At 38.1% G+C, this 21,541-nt stretch overlaps 1 protein-coding gene across 1 annotated transcript in view; it reads left to right on the forward strand.

Annotated features, from left to right (window-relative positions):
• PLA2R1 (phospholipase A2 receptor 1) overlaps window positions 1-19,616 on the forward strand; it is a 41,632-nt gene extending 22,016 nt beyond the window's left edge. The window contains exons 12-30 of the mRNA XM_065637626.1: window positions 341-543; window positions 835-980; window positions 1,483-1,567; window positions 2,547-2,679; window positions 3,148-3,183; window positions 3,678-3,835; window positions 4,824-4,888; window positions 5,215-5,318; window positions 6,690-6,832; window positions 7,567-7,684; window positions 8,568-8,698; window positions 9,267-9,411; window positions 12,256-12,494; window positions 13,023-13,191; window positions 14,569-14,709; window positions 15,138-15,254; window positions 15,697-15,873; window positions 16,762-16,791; window positions 17,019-19,616. Of these exons, the coding sequence (XP_065493698.1) occupies window positions 341-543; window positions 835-980; window positions 1,483-1,567; window positions 2,547-2,679; window positions 3,148-3,183; window positions 3,678-3,835; window positions 4,824-4,888; window positions 5,215-5,318; window positions 6,690-6,832; window positions 7,567-7,684; window positions 8,568-8,698; window positions 9,267-9,411; window positions 12,256-12,494; window positions 13,023-13,191; window positions 14,569-14,709; window positions 15,138-15,254; window positions 15,697-15,873; window positions 16,762-16,791; window positions 17,019-17,236 (2,558 nt within the window). The 3' untranslated portion in view covers window positions 17,237-19,616. The remainder of the gene's footprint in view (window positions 1-340; window positions 544-834; window positions 981-1,482; window positions 1,568-2,546; window positions 2,680-3,147; window positions 3,184-3,677; window positions 3,836-4,823; window positions 4,889-5,214; window positions 5,319-6,689; window positions 6,833-7,566; window positions 7,685-8,567; window positions 8,699-9,266; window positions 9,412-12,255; window positions 12,495-13,022; window positions 13,192-14,568; window positions 14,710-15,137; window positions 15,255-15,696; window positions 15,874-16,761; window positions 16,792-17,018) is intronic.
• Window positions 19,617-21,541: the final 1,925 nt, after the last annotated feature.

Genomic DNA, 21,541 nt, shown 5'->3' on the forward strand with positions numbered 1-21,541 from the left:
ATAGAGAGGGAAAAAGAGAGATGCTCCATTTCACTAATTGCTTCTGTGTTTTGGACTCTTTACATTTATTGCTTTACTACTGCAGTTTGCAAAAGTAGTATTTTAAATTGCATTTCATCTCCTGCATTTTGTGAGAGGAATCCTTCGTCATGGTTCATTTTACAAGCTCAAGTCAGCCAAGACAAGCCTATAAACTGGTCGCCAACCAGAGAATTTGCTGCTTTTGTAAGTTCATTGAGGTTTTATCCACAACCTGATGCCAATAAGACAGTCACTTCACCAAACATTCACAAAATTAAAATGTTTTATTCTCATACTCAACACTTATTCCCGTGTCTAGGTCATTCTGGAGGATGTGTGGCTATGCGGGGGCAGCACCCTGTTGGTTACTGGGAGGTGAAAAGCTGTAAGAACTTCAAAGCAATGTCACTGTGCAAGCAAAAAATCAGTTCTTATGAAGAACCTGAACTTACTTTTCAAAAACATTTGAGTTCCTGCTATTTTGGATGGGAGTCAGAAGCTAATTTGCTCAACTGCTACAAGGTACATAACAAACTTACTTTGACTTTTTCGGGTTTCATCAGCTTAGGGATACACTGTTTGTAAAATATTTTTTAAACCATTATTTCTTTCACACCACAAACAAAAATTGTTACCATCCTTCACTGCATTTAAAAGTGAGTGGAAGTCTGAAGACTTAGATCAGAACTATACTTGGAATACGTATGGCTTTATTGTAGGAAAAACTGCAACTAATGTTTGATTTTTGTGGGTTTTTGAAAAGGCTGCTCTCTGAAATCAACTAAATTTATGGCAGTGTTTATTTTATTACAGATATTTCACAATGAGAAAGTTCTGATGAGAAGAACATGGGATGAAGCAGAAGCGTTATGCCAGGATTTTGGAGCACATCTTGCTAGTTTTAGCCATATCTATGAAGAGACTTTTTTAAACAATTTATTATATACAATTTTTGATAGGTAACTATCTTTTTTAACACCAACAAGATTTATCTTAATCATACTAATATGTAACAATAATCTACACTTTAGTTTCTTCCATTCTCATTACTAGTGGCTGAAGAATTCTCTATTCTTGACTAGCATGAACTTAGAACTGGGTGAAAAGCATATTAGCAACACTATAATGTGATTCTTTTTGAAGATGATCTTCGTAGTAGATGTTGAGCAACTGTTAATGTCAAGATTATATTCTCGTGAGTTAACAGTCCCCATTCAAATGAAAGTTCAACAATTTTAATCCTATTTTAAATGTTTTCATCTTTAAAAATATAATTTAACATTTTAGTAGGAAAAACAGAGTTTACTTCAAGGGTACTAAAAGGTTAATAAATGTATTACAGAATGATATATTGAATTCAATAAGAAACTAAATGGGTATTTGCATGATTTAAAAAATAATTTCTGAAATAGTTAAGGAAAAAGTGTATGAAAAATGTTATTTTCTTTGTTTCCATCACAGGACAGAAGAAAGACAGTTCTGGATTGGATTTAATAAAAAAACCCCACTTTCTGGAGGGACATGGCAGTGGTCTGACAGAACACCTGTAAATATCTATAGACTATATATTTCAGTAACCTTTCAAGTCATATCAGAGCATAAGTTCACAAAAAATATGCCTTGTGAGCAAACCTAGCCCAGGAAAACTGTTTGGTTTTCATGCCCACATACTTCACTTAAAGTAATTGTTATAACAGGATTAATAGTACACTACTGTTAAAATAGCAGCCTGTGCAAAAAGGTGCAACTGCAAAAGGAACTAGGTAGGATTATAAAGGTGTGCAGATGTGTGCTTTCCTGCTAAGCATGCTGTGTTTAGCTTAGGACCATGCATATGCAGAGTGAACACGTACACATATATACACACAAATATATATATATATGTATATACACACATACACACATTGGAAAGCCTTAAAGCTGTACTTACATGCTTTATTTGTTCTATGACTGTTAGGTTGGTGCCTGTATTCAGAGCTAAGTCCTTCCTTTTTTAATACCACTTTTGATTTTGCATCCTTTGAAGATGCTGGTGCCACATGGCACACTAATGGTTACTACCTGGTATTTAAACATTGAACAACCGAAGAAAGGTCTGTTTTTAAATTGCAATTGGTTTTCAGCCTTAAAGAGCAGTGCCAGCTCTGCCATTGTTATTTAAGTAATTTCATAATGTGAGTGCAAAGTTCAGTCATGCAACATGTTGAACCAAAGCAAAGGCTTTAAGTTGTGGGCAACCACTGCTAATCATGTAAAAAAAATGTTAGGTTTCATAGCTGTTCAACTATTTTTACAAAAAAGGAGTTTGATATAAGATGGGAAAGTTGAACAGGACACTCTGAGAACATGATTATGGACGTGTTTTTTTTTTTATTTTACCACCATAATTTAGATGGTCCTCTAGTTGTTACTTATGATGTTCTTACCATACACACATCTCCAAATCCTTCCTTTTTCTCCATAATGAGATTTTGAATGCTTCATCTTGTATTATTGGTGAAAGATAATGAATGCACTATTTTCAGGTTGTATCTTCATTTCTGGAGAGCAAATATGTTGAAGACGACTCAAGACACTGTGGTGTGTTCAAAGTAAACAGAACAGTCTTTCCAGCGCACTGCAATGAAAAGCGTGAATGGATATGCAAAATACCAAAAGGTGAAATTCGAAATAACATACGTTGTATGTTATACCCATTACTTGTAATTCAGCAGAGAAAAGGAAATAAAATATCGAAAAGCCTACTTTCTAGCCCGATCTGGAGTTCTCTTCATTGGTCTTATGCATGAAATCATGGCAAAGCTGTATGTAGCCATAAGGGTTTGTTGACCAGTTATCAGGTCTAATATGTGCAATCAGTTTAAAAATGGATAGCAGTGATTAGCACTTAGCTAGCAGTAGTTAATCAAAGTTCTTATTTACAAAGGTTACTAAAAAATGTTTAGTAGTTGTGGCAATTGTTTTTATTCCATGTTTAACTCCTTTCTTTTTTTTTTTTTGTCCCTGAATGAGAATAGCAATATTCATGATTTTGATTAAATCTTCACCATGTAGAGAAAGCAATTTCAGTGAAATCACTTTTCATTCTTAATCAGCAATGGTTTAATTTATTTGTGTATTTTGTAGGTGTTAAACCAAAGAATCCAAGTTGGTACATATCTGGTAGGAAAACATTTTCTTCTTTCACATCTTGAAACACTATAATCTGGAAATATAATTTAAGACATTGGTTAAAAAGAAATAAGTAAAATGTTCAGAGTTAAAAATTTACCTTAAGGAACTCTGTAGCAACTTGTTGCTACAAATCAAAATCTGCCACTCTTCTGTTCAGGAACATTGAAACATCAGATACAACTTTGGTGGGGTAAGGGAATGTTGTCAGTAATACACACAGGGAGTTTGATAACCTTTCCATCACATTAAAACTGCCTTTTTGCAAAGGCTAGACAACTGTCTTAACATTACTGGAGTATCACAGGATAGAATATATGTTTTAAAAATTACTCTTAGTGCATTTTTTCATCATAATTTGATATGTCAAATACGGTTCTGCTGTTAGCTGTGGTATATTTGTTCTCTGACGCATGGCTGAAAGCAGGACACTTGAAATGAGTTTTTACCCCTACACAGCACTGACTCTTTTGCTTGTTTTCTAGAACTGCCATGGTCGTATTATCAAGGAGCAGAATATCTCTTCCATGTCAGTCCTACAGACTGGGAAACCTATGAGTTTGTCTGTAGCTGGCTTCGCAGTGGAATGGCAACAATAAATTCTTCTGGTGAACAAGCCTTTATTCAAAATAAAATTAAGAAGGTAACAAAAACTACACGTTTTTCACTATTTCTCTAAAAACCGTAATGTGTAGGCTTAGTGTTGTGATTAGAAAACTAAACTCAGGGGCTAGGCGGTACCAAATCAGATAGCATTCCTGAGTGTCTTCTTCAACAGAAATGTCTATTTTCTTTATATGATATTGCTATATAGCTGTAAGCTGGTGCAATGCTAACTATAGCTCCAAGGACAGCGTAGCTGCCACAATTCAGGCTGCAATTCCGTTCTTTCTGGAAAAAAATAAATGCTTCCCAGAGACATGGTGGCTTTTCCAATGTCCTGTACATTCAGAATGTTTTTTTTTCTTTGTTGGCTCTTTCCCAAAGACCCCAAAACTGTAATTATTGAGTGGCTAACCTTGAAAGTGAGGCCCGTTCATAGTTTAAGGCAGAATCAAGCCAGCACAGCAATAATAAGTGGCTGTTTGAATAACATTATTTCTGTGACTTATCCATAATACTTCATCCTTTAGGACTGGAGGTCTAGAACCTTTCATGAGAACAACAATCGGTCTGGAAAGCACCTCAAGGAATCTCTTGTATGAGCTATGTGAAGTCAGTAAATGTTCATAGAAAACATTTTGGAAACAATAAGAACCAGCAGTATATTAATACTAAAAGGAAATATTTGCTGTTGACTATTTTTAGTAGTTGGGGAAGAAGAAATTCTGGCCTAAGACTACAGTCCTTTTCAAGCCAGATAGGCTGTAAATTCCTAAAATTGTAAATTCCTAGTTTACAGAAGATACCTCAGTGGAAACTGGGGGCTAAATCATGCTCTACTTATGTGAATAACCTTACTGAAGTGACAGAAATTAACACAGGCAGGATTGGGCACTTGTTCTTCCCATTGGAACCCAATGGAGATGCTATTCATCTGAATACAAACGGAGCCTGATTTTAGGGGTTTGTTAATGCTTAATAAGAGGGCAACAACAGTTAAACGTATGGCAAAACTTTTTTTTTTATAGCTATCAGATAGCGATGTTCACTGGTGGATTGGACTGCATGCAGAAAACCTCGGTGATGAATTTCGGTAAGAATGCCTACACTTCAGCTGCTGAGTTGTACTTGGCACAGTTACAAGCTGCCGTTCAGTTTGATGGGCTAAAATGGTTTGATGACTGAGATATTCAAGAAAGAAATTCAGTTATCATGTAAATATCATTCAGAAAATATTACCCTTATTTTACCTCTATGTTACAGTATTTCCAAAGACATGAATATCAACCTTGTTGTTGTTTGACCAAGCTTTAGAAAAAGACAATGAAAGGGCACTTTCTACAAACACTTTGAATGGAAGTTGTATTTCTAAGTAACAATGGGAAAAAGTATAACTACAGTCTTAAAATTTCTGTGCAGCTGGAGAGATGAATCACCAGTAACATACCAGAACTGGAATGAAGGGAGAGAGAGACATCTGCAGAAACCAGGGAGAAGATGTGGCTTCATTTCATCACAAACAGGTTTATTTTATGTTTCCTTTTGTTGCAGGAGTTATGACTGGATTCCACTGTTGGCCAAATGAGTTATATTTTTTTCTTTTTAGTTTCTTTCAAGAATTGCAATCCATATTACATGGTCCTGTATTATATAGTCCTGCTACATGGTTATAATTTGCATAACTGCTTTTATGGTTAAGAAAAGAATATTAAAATATCAGGAATATGCTCAGAGACTAGGTTATAGGATTCAAAAGTATATTAATAGTTTTGGTACTCTAATGTCAAAATGTAAAGATTCCAGTGATACCGAATCCTTAGTTTTACTTGCTATGTGGCACAGCAAAAACATTAATGCATTGCTGGTTTTCAGAGTCAGTTTTCTTATAACCAAATGAGTCAGATGGATAAGCAATAATTTTTCCTACATTAATAAACTATTTTTCTATCAGCACACAACTTTAAATACTCAGGTTTCTAGCTTATTTTTGATCTTATAGCCAATCTGCTGACAGATTTTTGGGAACCACGGTTTTGTCGCTAACCTTTACATCATCACATAGCTTTATAGTTTGCTAGAGTAATAAAAAAAAATGTACAGTGCTGCTGGTTCCAGTGATTTCTATCATCCCAGTCTCTGTTTTCTGAAGATCTGCAAGTCATATGATAAACTATACGTGTCAGGCTCTATGGAAAGGAAAATATTCAGCTTTGTATTTGTGAGGACTGAAAGAAAAAAAAAATCCAGTTGTACTCTTGTAATCCCAGCCTCAAGTGCCCAAACTGAAAAAATGTAAAACCTTCTTTTTTTCCCACACATCATCTTGGGCTTTTGATTCATGACTTTTGAATGCTTGAGTTTGGCGTTACTATAGTTAGTATCACATAAAAGGAAGGGACGCCCACCCTTCCCCATCAGCTGGCCAGCAGATGAAAGCTGGTCAACAACTTGAGTGCACTGCGTTCCACTGAAAAATGTATTTTCAGGTCAGAGTGTATTCAGCAGGTCGGTGCTTTATGTCAGCACCTGGATCTTGCCAACAATTTTCAATGTAAGGAAGTCAAACTATTTTATCTGGAAGGCATCATTTCTATACCTTTCCTTTTTTCTACATAACTAGTATTTTTAAAAATACATGATGATATAGGCATATGTTATGTGACTCAGTGCAGAGGAATTCATTTAACTTAACAAAATCAAACTGGAATAAAAGTATGAGTCTCATGCACGATCAAATCCACTGTAATGCGATATGTCCACATGTATTTGATGCAGAATCTTGTTTTACTCAACCACTAAAGGATACCCTACTTAATGATATCTAAGCTAGCTAAGAAAAAAACCCTTTCCAATTCTCAAGCCAGTATTGAACTTTGATTTTTCTTTTTACACAGGCCGCTGGGGTGATGAAAACTGTACTGTCTCTCTTCCCTGTATTTGTAAGCGTAAATTTGCATGGAAAATAGAGAAAGAGATTCCAAAAGACCAAAACCAACAAGGAACATGTCCCAAAGGCTGGTTGCACTTTGGATTCAAAGTAACACATTCTTTTTTAGTGTTTGATAATTCAAAATGCATTCCATACTTGTGACAGAAATTTGATTTCTTAAGGAGTATTCAATATTTGAAGATTTTCTTCTTTTTTGAAAGCAGGGCCCTTAGGTTTATAACTATTGACAGTGATACAAAGGTTTACACCTATTAAGTAGCTTTGCACACAGAAGTTGTCTTAACAAGGTGTCAAATTTTTTTTTTTTTGAAGGAAACAAATACTCATATATGCAGAAGCTATCCAAGTGTATTTGTACTTTTGCTGTAAAAAGCCTGTTCCAACCTCTCTTTTCCAATTATGACAATTCCAAGAGTCTTTCATGGTCTCAAAACAGATCTCTGATCCCTTGTTGTACTAAATGGTCCCAAACTGTTGTATTCTGTGAAAGATGCCGTTTCAAACAGGGTTCGTGAAAGATAATTATAAACAAAAGTCTATTTGCAATTGAAGGTTGAAAGGCAATTATTTCATCAGGCTTCTGCAATGACTACAAGGATAAATGTAACCCAGGTTGTGTTTGCCTTTAAACAACTGGTTTGAATCCAAGCCTGATCGCAGCTGAAAACTGAGACCAAGCATGTTGGAAAGGCCCATTGCAGGACAGAAACAGCATGTGAAATGTTTTAGTGATCACTCTTAGTGATAGATAAATAGCTTTTAAACTGGAGAAAAAAAAACAAAACAAGCTTTTTTGTTTTTTCTTTCTGTTTTTGAAACAGTGCTTTTTGATACAAATTCCAAAGGATCCAGAGCATCTGAGAAACTGGTACTCTGCACAAGAGTTGTGTAGCAGCTATGATGGGTCACTTGCTTCCCCTGAAGATGAACTGGAACAAGGTGGAGTATGGAAAATATTGTTAAATACATCAAATTTCATCTTTATTAGGATGCCGTAGTAAAGTTTCATCTTGGATACAGATTTAGGAAAAAAGATTGCTCGGCTCCTACTTATGGCTTCACTTCTTTAAATGAATTAGTGTTTATCTTTCCCAGTTTCACAAAACACAAAAATTCAAATATCCACTGAGCTATATGGCAGTTATGTTTTGAGGAGTCACTATAATTTCTTTTGTGCTTATTTACCATGCATTAGAACTTACAAAAAAATGGAATACCCATTTAAAAATTTGCTGTGTAAAATTTTTCTCTTAGTAATGCAATGTCACACTGTTGTAAAAGTAATCTTATTTTTGTCCTTTGATAGTACTTAAAATCTGATCTACAGTAGAGCGCGTAAGCATAGCACTAGACTTGAAATGTCAGAGAAATAAATGCCAGCACGTTAGAAAATATTTATAATCCCCATTCATAAAAAACTGTGGTTGAATTTCATAGATTTGTAAAACCACTTGTTTGGAGGTGGGAGGAATTTCACTGGCTGTTTTTAATTGAGAAATCTTATTTTCAACTAAAACTGAGGAAAGCTTTTTCACTGGGACAGTACCCTGAGCTAATACTGAAGTTGCTCGAGCTGCTGTGAACATTTCTGGAAGACTTACTAGTTAATCGACAGGTTCCTGACCCATCTGAAGTAAATTAATTTAACTGAATTTACAGTTAGATGACACTGTAATGCTGCTCGTGTTCTTACTTTCTAGTAAGTATGTAAAGTCATTGATCAGTAATTACATTTTTCAGTGCTTTAGTATGTTGGAAGAGACTTCGTCCATCCCTAAATGGTTACCAGTTAATTATGTTTTATTCCTGTGTCATTTTCCAGCTTTCATAACAATGAATCTATTTGGACAGAAAACCAGTGTTTGGATAGGTTTACGGAGTGATGATTATGAAAAATGGCTGAATGAAAGACCTTCAATGTATTCCAACTGGTCTCCAGTTGAAGTAGTGGATGTGAGTATTTCCAGGGGTTTTAAGGACAGCGGGAAGTTGTTTTACCCATAAAAATCATGACTACCTCAAAGACAAAGCCTAATTTGTTACAGCAACTTAGTCTTCTCCTAATTTTTGCAACTTCAAACAACTGTGGGCACAGATTTATGGCCATACCTAGAGGTAGCAAAAAAAGCACTATCGAGACAGTTATTTACGTAATTTGTGGCTACAGTCACATGCTCTTGCATTTACTTTTAAGCACCAAAGTTTGAATTATATGATTAGTATCATAAACTGGGTCTGAGCAAAGTTAAGGAATAAGATTATGAATTTCATATTTTAATACATTGTTCTACACCATGTTAGTCCATGTTGGGCTTAGCATTTTAGTTTGTTCAGTGAAAGCTTGTGACTTTTTTATTACGAGGTTATTGTTTCAGATTGTATTTATGGCAGCGTTCATTGTTCTACCTAAATATTTATGACAGTGTCTTTCAGATTATTGTTCTAAATTTAATGTAATAATTATGCATTGTTTTTACACAGTGTCTTTATTAATAAAAATAAAGTTCTGTGTTGATTGCAGAGACAGCGTTATAACAGTGCAAACATTGAAGAACAACTTCCACTATGTACATTGGTATCAAATAACCGTAATTTTTATTTTACGGGAAAATGGTACTTAGAAAACTGTGAGAAAAATTATGGGTTTGTCTGCCAAAAGACTCAGGGTAAGATTTTGTTCTGTTTTGCTTTGCTGCTGTTCTCTTTTCTTACTATATTGAATTAATCTTACTTTAATTTCAACTAGAAGCAGCTTGTTATAGGTGTCTATAAAACCAGGAACATCAAAGATTTCTAAGATAGTTCTACTCTGATATTTAGACAGACTAGCTCCGGACTATTTAATAAATCAATAGCTGTGACGTAGAAGTAATTTCTGAAAAAAAAATTTTGTTATTAAATTTTCTTCCTGACTTTGAGCTTTCTGTTGCATATCTTAGATTCGGAAATAGCGATGAAATTTCATGTTTTCATGGCAGGCAGAGTAACAGCATGAAATTACAAAAGGCAAAACGGAAGGTAATTTTGAAGAAAAAAGGCATTTTTTGGTTTTGTTTTTGGTTTTTTGTTTGTTGGTTTGGTTTTGGGGGTTTGTTTATTTGTTTGGGGTTTTTGGTTTTGTTTTTTAGGGAGTGGAACTTGCAATGTTAGACCAGAATAGACTCTAGAAAATGTATTTCTGTGAGCGGTGCAGATCGACTGGCCGATCAAACAGTTCGGCTTTTCTTTTCACACTTCTCTAATTCTGTCGCCATCAAGTTCCCCTTCCAGAAGCACGAAGCCGTTGCGGGAACGCGGGTTGTATGGTTTCCTCAAACCTCATTCCCCGGGGGCGGCTGCCAGAGCCCGGTACTAAAATAGAGCAGCAGCAAAAGATTAACCCTAAAGCAAAGGGAGGGTTGTAATGTGAGCCTGTAAGGAGTGTCCTTGGGTGCTGCGCTTACTGCGGGGGTGGCTTTCCGTGGCTCAACTTTATATATTGCCTCTTAGTCAAGCCCTGGCTCTAAGGAGGCAGTCCTGTCCTGCTGGGTGCCTGGGAGGTGAGGGAGAGGGAGCAGAATAAACAGAAGCTTTGGGCGGTGTTAACGTGTGGCTCTGGCAAACCATAGCTGTATTTGACATCATTTATTATGAACTACAGTTGAAGGGACTGCTGGAGTAATCCTGCACTTAGTGTAGAAAAAAAAAAAAAAAAAAGGCGTTTTCCTGCTGGTTTGATTCGTTTACCTCCTGAATGTTTGTATTTTAACCCCTTGCGGCTGCTTCAGGCGGATGGAAAAGGTGTTAAAAGGCAGGAAAGAAAACTGCTGCCTTGGGATGGCTGGGCTGCTGGATGCTGGGGGGGATCGGGAGTGCAGTGGCATGCTCAGGACCCCCCCCTGGTTTCCTGGCTGGGTGAACGTGAGAGTGGCCCGTGGGCTCAGTGCTGCCCACCCCACGCACAGCAGAGTGCTCCTGCCTCCCCAGTGACACCCATGGCACTCCCCCCAACCATCACACGCAGTTCAGTTTGCTAAGTCAGCAGAAAACGTCCCTCTGCCTTCCCGCCGCCTCCCCCCCCCTTTTTTTTTCTTTGTGTATGGGAATATGCAGCTGGAAGAGCAGATAAGTAAGGAAGGGAGGAGTGAAATAGCCTCTTGCTGGCAGTAGTGAACTGTTAAATTTGCTCAAATGTCCAAACAAATGTGTCAATTCCTGGAAAGAGGAGCCGATGCTTTGCTTCTGCCATCTTGTCCACGTCCCGTCTCCCTTTTTTCAAATTATTTTTGTTAGGAGACTAAAATGAAATAAACCAGCAGGAGATGTGAACTGGGCTCTCGGCTCTTAGTGATGCTTGAGTTAGGATTGTGTCAGCATTTTACTGCATTTCCTGCCTTTTTTTAAAGCTGTGACACACACCAAAAGCTGGAACAAAATAGAGTATTTCAGTTAGCTCAAGAGCAGAACTTATTCTTGCTTAGAAATCTATAATTTTAAATTATTTATGAAGGACAAATAATAAATTCATTTACTATTTTAATATACTTGTTAACACTCCGTCTCTCTTAGTCATAAAATGAACCAAGTCTAAAAAACACTCCACTTCATTTTGTAATCACAGAGAATTTTTACAGACAGAAGCTATTAATCCAAACTGACAGATGGGATTAAAACTGAGGCATTGCTTTATTTTAATAGTCTTATTTAAAGTACACAGCAGGCATTCATACACGTTAGCAAAGGCATTTGCCTCGTGTAGAAAAGTGAGTGCAGCAGCATCACAGACTGGGCTGGCGTGGAGATGGTCTCTGTCTCCTGATTTTTTTCCTCATGGGAGACTCTCTCTGTTTATTTCTTAAATCTAAAAAGTCTGCTTCTTCCTTTCATTTTTTTGGACAGTGCTGTGTTAGTTTATCATCAAAAAGAGCATTAAGTCTCCAGGCACAGTGGATTTATCTTTAAGTGCCAGTACTGTAATCTTCCCTACACTGGCATAAAGATGAGCTGAAGAAACTCCTAAGCACTTACTTGTACCATGAGCCAGTTTGTCATCTTCTCGGTTGTGTCAGTACAATTATTTGTGAGGTCAGGCTGTGTGCTGTAAACTGATCTTGGAAATTATTTAAAATAATGAGTCAAAAAAGAGGTATTCTAAATTACATGTCAAGTATCTGGGATAAGAGCACTCTGCAGCCCACTGCTATTGGGCATTTGGATGTGCCCACATCGCAGATGATTTCTTACTGACCTTCAAAGAAACAGTCAGTGGAACTAACTCCATCCAGGTTTTCTTTTTTTCTTGTTATACATTAAAATCATTCACTCTTGTGATGAGTTCTGTGTTGTGATGGAATTTCAGATACTCTTCTAGTAGTCACTGTCTTTTTAAAATTTGCAGCGCCTTCCTGAAACCAAAGAGTTTGTAATGTTTAGATTTAAGGATAGTTCTGATTTTTAGGAGCTGTTCTGCTGTGTTCAAGCTGTCTGTTTTTAAAAAAAATAAAGAAATCCTTTCTTTCTGTTTATAACAGACACATCCAGACATGTCGTCAATGCATCAGAAATGTACCCTGTGCCAGATACTTTAGAATATGGAAACAGAACGTATAAACTAATACGTGGGAATTTTACATGGCCTTCAGCTTTAAAAACCTGCATGGCAAACGGCGCAGAGTTGGTTAGCATTACAGACCAGTATCACCAGGCTTTCCTCACAGTCATTATGAACCGGCTGGGGTACGACCACTGGATTGGGCTCTTCACTGCAGATGTACGTAGTGGACTCCCTGGCTATGAATATGATGTGCAAAGGAATTTTTCTGGTAACAAGCTAATGAGCTGTGTCATTCATTTGAAGTCACAGGAGGTTTGCGTCTGGAAATGAAACCCTGGAAAGCTTGAGCCTTAACCATATTTTTGCAACATAATGTATAAATCAAATGAGGGCCAGTTTGGTGCAATGGGTACAGAAAACTGAAAGCCATATAAAACATTTAAAAACTGACAAAAAAAATCTCTTGTAGTGTCAACACTGAAACTATGTAATTTCATTTGTAGTTGCTCAATGACCCAAATAACCACTTGCTCAAAAGAGCAGGTTAGATGTATTTTGTGGTCTCCCAGAAGTAAACTGGGAGAAGATCCTTGGATCTGTCTTTTGTAGATCCTCCTGGATCTACCTAGCCTTCGGAAATGTAAAAGACATTCTGTAATATCTGGTGAGGATGCCACCAGGAGAAGATGAACTTCTATGGTGCTGAAGCACATCCAAAAGATAATCTGAAATTTGTTTTGGCAGAATGGGCTTAACTTTGAATGGTCGGATGGAACTAGATCTTTGTTTACCTTCTGGGAAGACGACGAGTCCCAGGCCTTTGGCAGCTGTGTTTACATGGATACTTCAGGGCACTGGAGAAGTGCCAGATGTGAACGACTTCTGCAAGGAGCAGTTTGCCATGTGCCACCGAGTGAGTCATAGCAAAGTTTTATATTAAATCTTTGCAGCTGCAAATTGTATTGACAGTGGAAGTATATGAAAGGAAATTAATTGGGTCGAGGTTAAGCAATGATGATAGTATTATTCAAAACTGAAGTATATTCCTGGCATTTCCTTGCCGTATCTTCTATTTGTGAAACCATTTTTTCTCCCATAAAATATTGGCCATCGGGTCTGGTCCCTAGGAGAATGGAGAGAGAACTTTCATAATAGAAAAAAAACAGGAAAATTACTTACTCTGTCTCTTTGGTGAGCACTATTTTATCTGTGAGAAATTATGATTGCTAATAACCTAGCTTGAAAGGAAATAAATTCAGTTTGCTGCAATTAACTGTGGGATGGGAGAAGGGAAGCATTTAGAGCAAAATGAAAAATTAGAGTCATATCTTCTCTGATTGCACATAAAAGATTTTGCAACTTTTTTGGTAAAGATAATAATATTTTCCTGTGTCCTAAAATATCTTCTATTTCCTGTGACACTGTCAATTACCTGGGCTTCATTTGAATCCAGAATTCAGGTCTGGAGCTCCATTCAGGCCAAGACTGCAGAGTCTGTGGCAGCATTCAGTTCTTAAAATAGTTCCTGTTCGGTGGTATTGATCACCAGGGGTTTGCCTACAGCTTATTATAGCTTTTGCATCTGTTGAGAAGAAAGCTGTGTTGGAATCCATCAAGGCAGGAATTATTCCTTAGCATGGTTTTTGTAATGAAACTGGCTAATTTTCAGACTTGTTCGTCAAGTTTTGTAATTGTATATACCCTAAGGCTGGCTTAATTTTTTAAACGTGTTTTTTAGCAGAGTAGGAGGCATGTGAGGCTGTAGGTAACGTAGCTGAATGTACAGCACTGACAAAAAGTGAGGCTGGGCATTGCAAAGTGAGCATGTAGAGTTGTCCTCAGGCAGAGCGACATGGGGCATGCCCGAGAGGCCGTCTGCTGCTTTCTGACGGGCGATCCCCCTCTGTGCCACGGTGTTTGGCACAAGTTCTCTGTGCGGCTTCGTGGAGAGAAGCTCTGCAGTGCTGGGCAATCCCCAGCCCTCTGAGAGACGCTGGGCAGCCCAGAGTGCTCTGCTGTGCCCACGGTTTGCTCATAACTCCCTCTGCATGTCAGTACCCATTAGACTGCCTTGATACTGCTGTTGCAATCCAGCAATGGTTTCAATCAGAAATAAAACCGGCTTTACCCTTCTAATACAAATATATGCATCCACTAGGTTTTCACTTTGAAAAACAGAGGCATAGCACAATGACATGGTTACTAGCGTTAATCCAAAGCAGTGTGTGAAATGTTATATTAATGTGTATGTTGTTGTGCCAATAAAGCAGTGCTGTTATTTCTATCACAGAAAAGAAACTCACTGCCTATAAAGGCTTGTGTTCAGAAAAAACTGTTCCCTGGATCAAATTCAAAAACAGTTGCTACAGCTTTTCCACGGTTCTGCAGGGTACAAGTTTTGATACTGCATATGAAGTCTGCAAAAATCAAGGTAAGTGATTATTTTGTAGCTATGAAATGTTATCACAATATGTTTAAAAAAAACTTATTTTGTGAATGACTGAAATCATAGCATGTGTTTTCTGTAGTTCAAGATAATAATAGTGGAGCTCATAAACCAGCTATGAAGTTGGAGGCAACATACATCAAAAAATAATACTTTCACATGAAAAGGAACGATTTCTGGAATAACACATAAAATTATTTTTTTTCCCCTTCAAACTTGTTTTAAAATCATGAGAGAACAGTTTTATATCAGCCTGAGCATTTTCACATTAATTTCAAATTAAAGAACTTACAATGTGTGACGAGACTTTTCAAGCTTTTCAATTAAGTCTCATAACATTAACTTTTTGAAATGCAATGTTACATTTTAATGGCATGGTTTGTTTGAAAATTTGTTCTGCATTTAATTTGTAGGATCAAATCTTCTAACTATTCAAGATGAAGAAGAAAATGCCTTCATTTTGGAAGAATTGCACGGTTTTGGTTATTCTGTAAAAATGGTTTGGTTGAACATCCTGCTTGTTACAGACAGTAAGTTTGGGGTGGAAGAAAACTACGTGTAAGAATCTGGTTTGGTTTTTGTTTATTTTAATATTAGCACAAGCATCCTCCAAAACACTGTTATCTTTTGAGATTTTTTTTTTGCTGCTTATTATCTGTTTATAATGTAATAAAACCAGTCAAGATTGCTGTAATTGTTACTTATTAGTATTCTGAATGCTCAATATGTGCACATGCATGTGAATGCCTTTATCTTCTTCTTAAAGAAGCGCTACAGGCAGGCTGTCTTCTGTGTCAACTGCACAGAATGTTTTTTAAAGCCTTCAAGAAAAAAAAAGTAATATAGTGGCCAAACAGATAAAATCCTGGCATTCCATTAGATGTTATTTTTTTATGTGAGGATAAGTCCAACTGAAACAGATTTATCAAAATACTGTGATATTTTATAATGATTTATAACTTCTGCCCTTAGATGAGACAATCTCCTGGTTTGATGGTTCCCCTTTTATTTATTCTAACTGGGGCATCAGGGAGCCTGAATTTGATCATCTCAAAGGGAATTCCTGTGTCAGCCTGAGAACCACAGATGGAGTCTGGCAATTATCTCCATGCAGAGAAAAAAAGGGATTTGTATGTAAAATGGATGCAGGTATGTGCTTCCTTAAAAGAAGGCAGTTGTGTCCGTATAACCGTTGTTTTACGTGTTCCTTGTTGTTTGCTTACTTGCTCTTAGTCTTCATTTAAATAATTTTGTCCCTTGGTATTAGAAAAAAATACCTGTGAAAAAAAGAACCAGCCATGGTAACCTCCTTTTGAGGAACCCGGGCAGCTGTTGCATTATTGCCAATGGCGGTGGACTTTCTGTTGCGTGGGTGAGCTGTGGGCAGAGCATCAGGCTGACTTGGACAGAGCATCAGGCTGAGCCCCCAGACCCCATGGGATGGGCAGGTGCAGCCCAGCATCGCTGCACAGACACCACATCTGTAGCAGGCATGTCAAAATCGTTTTCACCGGAGGCCACATCAGCCTTGCGGTTGCCTTCAAAGGGCCAAATGTAATTTTAGGACCAAATAAATGTAACTACTCGGTGTAAATGTGTCTACTCAAGGCTGATGTGGCCCCTGGCGAAAACAATTTTGACACCTCTGGTCTATAGGAACGTGGGTCTGTGAGAGCTGAAGTGTTCCCAGAGCCCACACGAAATGCCTGAGTAGCTGTTGGGCCCAGTAGCCAGATTAATCTACCGCTGCCCAGGTCTGCTCATGCCTTTGTACTTCAAAAAGTGGATAAATACTGCTGTTCATCCTTGCACAAATGTCAGTTAATATAGTCTGCCACATTTAATGGATTTTAGATAATGTACTAGGTCATGTCTAACTTGGCCAGTTGGAATATAAGCCAAATTAGAAAAATAACAGCCTGCGCTTGTATGGTTTTAGGTAGATTGTCTTCTCAGTATCAGTTTTACACTGAGTATATATAGTAACTTTTGTTAGCTCTGTGGGTAATTTTGTGACAGTTCTGGATTCTATTTCAGATATCAATGCAACAGAACTCTCTGAAAACGGTAAGTTCCTTTTGTACTTTCTTAATTTTTTTTATAAGGAGTAATAACACATTTTGAGCAGATATTTTGTGAGGTAACACTTCTCACTGTTAAACCTGTAATTTAAAATGTGTGACATATAAGAAGTAATAATTTGTTTTCCATAAAGCATCTATATGTTTATATTTAGAGCTATATATAATTATAGCTATATTTGCTTAATAACAATTTCTGTCCTTCTGTTTCAGCGTCATACCAGGGGCTTGTAGCTCTGGCAGTTCTTGTGACGTTGGTGATGCTGGCTGCCATTTCCCTTTTTCTGTGGTGCCTGTACAAACAGAATAACCAACTCTTCCACAGGATACTATGGGTCAGAAATGCCTATTTGCCACAGATTAACTCTGATGGTTCTGCTTTGGAAGAAAGCATCCTCATTTCTGATTTTGAGAGAAGCGACAACAATTAATTGATCCGAAGTAGCAAGTGGTCACGTCTTCCATGTGAAACTCCATGACCTACAGTAGTTTTCTCCTTCTTGGCAGCCCTCTGGGGTACCCATATCCAGAGGAACCCTCACAGCCATTGGTATGAATGCCATAGGGGATCCCTGCCTTGGAGGGCTTTTTCTCTGTGGCAGGATGAGGTGGGGATGCAAGGCAGAACCATGGACAAATTGGCTCCTTTGGGACACGACAGGAACTGAAAATACTCCCACACCATAAACCTTCAACCGCTCACATGGAACAGTCATGACCAGGGCCCCAGAGCAGCAGAAATTTTCATGCAGATTTTTCCTCCAGGAACATTTGTGCTTTTGTGTTTTGTTTTTTATACGTTGCAAAATCTGCTCATGAGCCAGCATTAAAATGTAGCCTTGAATTTAGGAACTCTGAAATATATTCCAAGGATTCTGAAGTAGATTTTTTTTTTTTTAATAGCAATTCCTTCTGCAAAATGAACAGTTATTTTTCAGACAGTGGATTCTTGCCGGGTGGATTTCCAAGCTTGCAAAGAGATGAAGTCACTTTTGACTTACAAGTGCCAGAGCTTTGGTAGTTTGACCCATGATACTTAGTTTATGTTGTAAAATAAATTGGTCTAGAGATAGAATGTCACGTGGGCTTTGTCATCCTGAAGTTAATATATTCATTTGAGATGCATCCAGCATCCTGTTAAAGATTTAACCATGTGAGGTCTCACCTAGGTTATTTCAGAAATGGAATCCTATCAACCTCTTTTAAAGAGTTTTTTGGGCAATATTCATTTGAAGAAAAAAACTTGTTATAAATCTTGCTGAAGTTATGCTGATAAATTGCTTTACTGTTCACTTACAGTATTTCTGCAAGCAGTATTCATGTATGCTCTTCTGACACCCTGCTCTCAAAAGCCAAGGACAATACATAGGAGAGCCACAGTGCTCTTCCCAAAGGGTGCTCTAGTCCTATAACCCCATGTAGCAGACCCTCAGAAGGACATTTTTCACTTCCAGTGTTTGTACTATGGTGCTAACGAAGGAGGTAAATTTTGCTGACTAGTCAGTCTGCAGGCTGATGGTTGTGAAGGACCCAGCTCAGGTCTCTGTGCTACCTCAGTTACGGTGGCCCAGGACAGCAACGCTTACTCTCCATGGGACTCCTACTACCCTAACCAGTCCTCCACCCACGTCTCTAAAAATACCTGGAAGGTTTTCAGGGATTTTATTTTTTGTTTTTCTTGCAGTGTGGAAAAACAAATGGTTAGTCATGACAAGTTACTTCAGAATGGACTTACTGTGTCTTCAGTCTCTAAAAGCTGCTGCGAAGGGCTACATTTATTGTTGGGTTTGTTGGTTTGCTTGTTTTAAGATGACTCATTCTAACGATTTTGCAAGAGCCCTGAGATGGAGGTAGGTTCCTCAGAATTAAGCAAGCAGCTAAGGCCAAGTGAAATGTTTTTACACAGTATTTGTGCACATGCAAAGGAATGTATGACTGCCCTTTAGTTAGATTTCACATGGCCAATTCTAGAAACAAAAATTGCCTGTTCCTGTTGTAATTATGTATAGGACTATTTTAAAAAATTATTTAGTACATAGAATATTTCTCTGCTGGTTTACAGAAGCATTCGAAAATGTTTTCAAAGAGGCCACAGATGGTTTTGGTCCCAATATAATTTTCAACTTAATGCTTTTGGTAACTTCTATGGGTGTAGCTATCACAACTTGGTAATCTGAGAATTTTCTGTCATATAAATATATTTTCTGTGTAGTTTTGTCTAATGGTTTGACCCCATGCATTAGTCTTCAGTGATGGTTTAAAAGTTTTGGTTTAGTCCTCTAGATTTTTCTATGGGACTGTTTTTATATGAAATCCACTACTAGAGTTTGTGGGCTGCAACTTTTGAGTACAATTGGCAGATAATCTGTTCTTTATATGTATGAACTGTGATAGCTGCTTTACCACCAAAAAAAAGAAGAAAAAAGATTGTGGCTATCTCTCCCTTTCCCATGAGAATGTCATCTATTTAAGATGGAGTAGGAGGAACTTAAACCAACAAATCCCCTTATCACATTAACTGACAAGGGTGTAAATGCTGCTGCCTTACAGCACAGCAAGCAGAGGAGTTTGCAGGATGGTTTTTGTTGCCAAGAGTAAGCTGTGTTGTCTCTGAGGACATGTATTTATCAGGCTACAATGCTGTTACTGGTTATGCAGACTCTTGTCAGATTTTGATGTGGTTAATGAAATTGTATTTTTTTTTTCCACAAAACTTGACACAGGTATTTTATCAAGTTTTCTTGGTGTACATTGTAATCATTTAAATGTATTTGAAGGGCAATGGTATAATAAATAACTCTAACCTCAAAATAGTGATTGTTGATTAACATCGACTCTGATTTAGATGATCTCGCGTTAAGGGAAAAATAGTTCAAGCGGTGTTTTCTTCCTATTGTGATATGGTTTATAGGGAACAGACCCTTAAATATTCATTTAAAAATCTTTCATCATTTAACTTTTACAATTGCAGGTATTATTCACTCAAGAATGTAATTGTTGATTTTTTTTTTTTTTTTTCTAGTCTTCACTCTGGAATTTGTTACCCATAGCTTTCTATTGTTTTCCCTTAATCAGAGGTCTCCTTCACCGTTCCTGATCAAAGTATGTGGTGACTATGTTTTTACTGCTGACCTCGATGATATTGGCAGTGAGATTCACTGTATTATTTCAACTGGAAAATTAAAGTGTGAATAATAATTTTCTGTGCTGTAATTTTTCTTGAATCTTCCCCCATCTTTAATTAGCTGCTAGACTTTAGTGTCTCGTAAAAGCAGTCCCCAGTTTTTTCCCTCTCCGTGGTAGGAGAGGGACAGCTTGCACCAGCCTCCTTTCTGGCTACGTGGCTGGACCTAGGCCTGGGCACTGCAGAAGGTCTCTGTACACGTGGTGGCCCCAGTGTTTCCCAGGGGACAGATGAGGATGCCCTATGACGTGTGCAGGAAGTGCTGGGAGGAGGAAGGAGCCACGGCACCATCAGTAAGGATGATGGATTGGAGCATGGCACTGATGCACGGATATTCTCTCAGCCTGCTGCCCATTCCCTGCAGCCCTCAGGGATGAGTGGTGGGCTGCAGGAATTTTCCTGCTAGACTGTGGAAGCTATGTTCTATGGGAGTCTATTCATTTCTGCCACAAATGAGGTGGAGATACATGGACTGCAGAGCAGTAGCTTCCATGGAAGTACAGAGGTAATTCCTGTGTTCAAGAACTGGGCTCACGAGAGCCTGAGCAGGCAAATGGATGTAGGGTTTTCCTCTGCTGCGCCAGCTTCTTTGAATGTGCTTACTGAAAGGGAAGTGTTAGATGTTTTCATACCATTCCTTTGCTTGGAGGATGGAAGGGTATCCCCACTAGAAACAGATATATTCAGACCAACATATGACAAATCTTGTCTAGCAGGTATTAAGGTTTAGAAAAAAAAAAGTCTTGTGCGCTTATTTTTGCAGATTGCATTCCAGGAGAAAAATCTACCTCCTGGTCCCCTTAGCAGTCCTTGCAGCATGTCTCTGAGGGACAGAGATGCCTGATGCAGCTGTCACATCTCAGCTGGACAGGAGTCTGCAGTGGGAACATATGTGTGCTGGAGACATGCAGCATGACGGGGCAGAGCAAAGGGCTGTGGCACGAGGCTGTAAGTGGGAGACATGACTCCTAAGCAAAGCCCTTTCCAGCTCCTGGGTGCAGTGCTGCCATTCCTTGCACACAGATCCTTCTACCTCCTCCCTTCTCCTTTCCATCTTTCCCCATCTTTGCATATGCACACGCACTTTTGTGGCTGGGTCACAACAAGAGACCTCTTCTTGAGCTATAATAATATTTCACTGGAATGTTGATTTTAAACCCCTGCATGCCGGTGCTGGTCTCTTACAATCTGATGCAGCCCCTCATGTCTAAGTAACCATCAGGAGCAAATTCACAGGCATTACACTGTTCTGAGATGGTATGAATTAGGGTTGATCTTGGTGCTTGGAAACACAGTCTTGGTTTGGCCAGTAGATGGTAGTGGTACACACTGAGCTGATAAAATGAGCTGTGCAAGAGAAAAAATCAGAAGGATCTGCTCCACATCCTTTAAAAGTTTAATTGAATGAGCAGCAGAACTCCCAAGTCACAGGACGGCAAATATCAGTGTCAGTTCTTAGCCATGGCTGCAACATTACAAAGCTGTGTTAAGATTGCTTTCCAAGTCACAGTGTTCGTTCTCAACAACTTTAATGGGATGCATTGAAACACTC

Source organism: Caloenas nicobarica, chromosome 6 (genome assembly GCF_036013445.1).
Source record: "Caloenas nicobarica isolate bCalNic1 chromosome 6, bCalNic1.hap1, whole genome shotgun sequence".
NCBI lineage: Eukaryota > Metazoa > Chordata > Aves > Columbiformes > Columbidae > Caloenas > Caloenas nicobarica.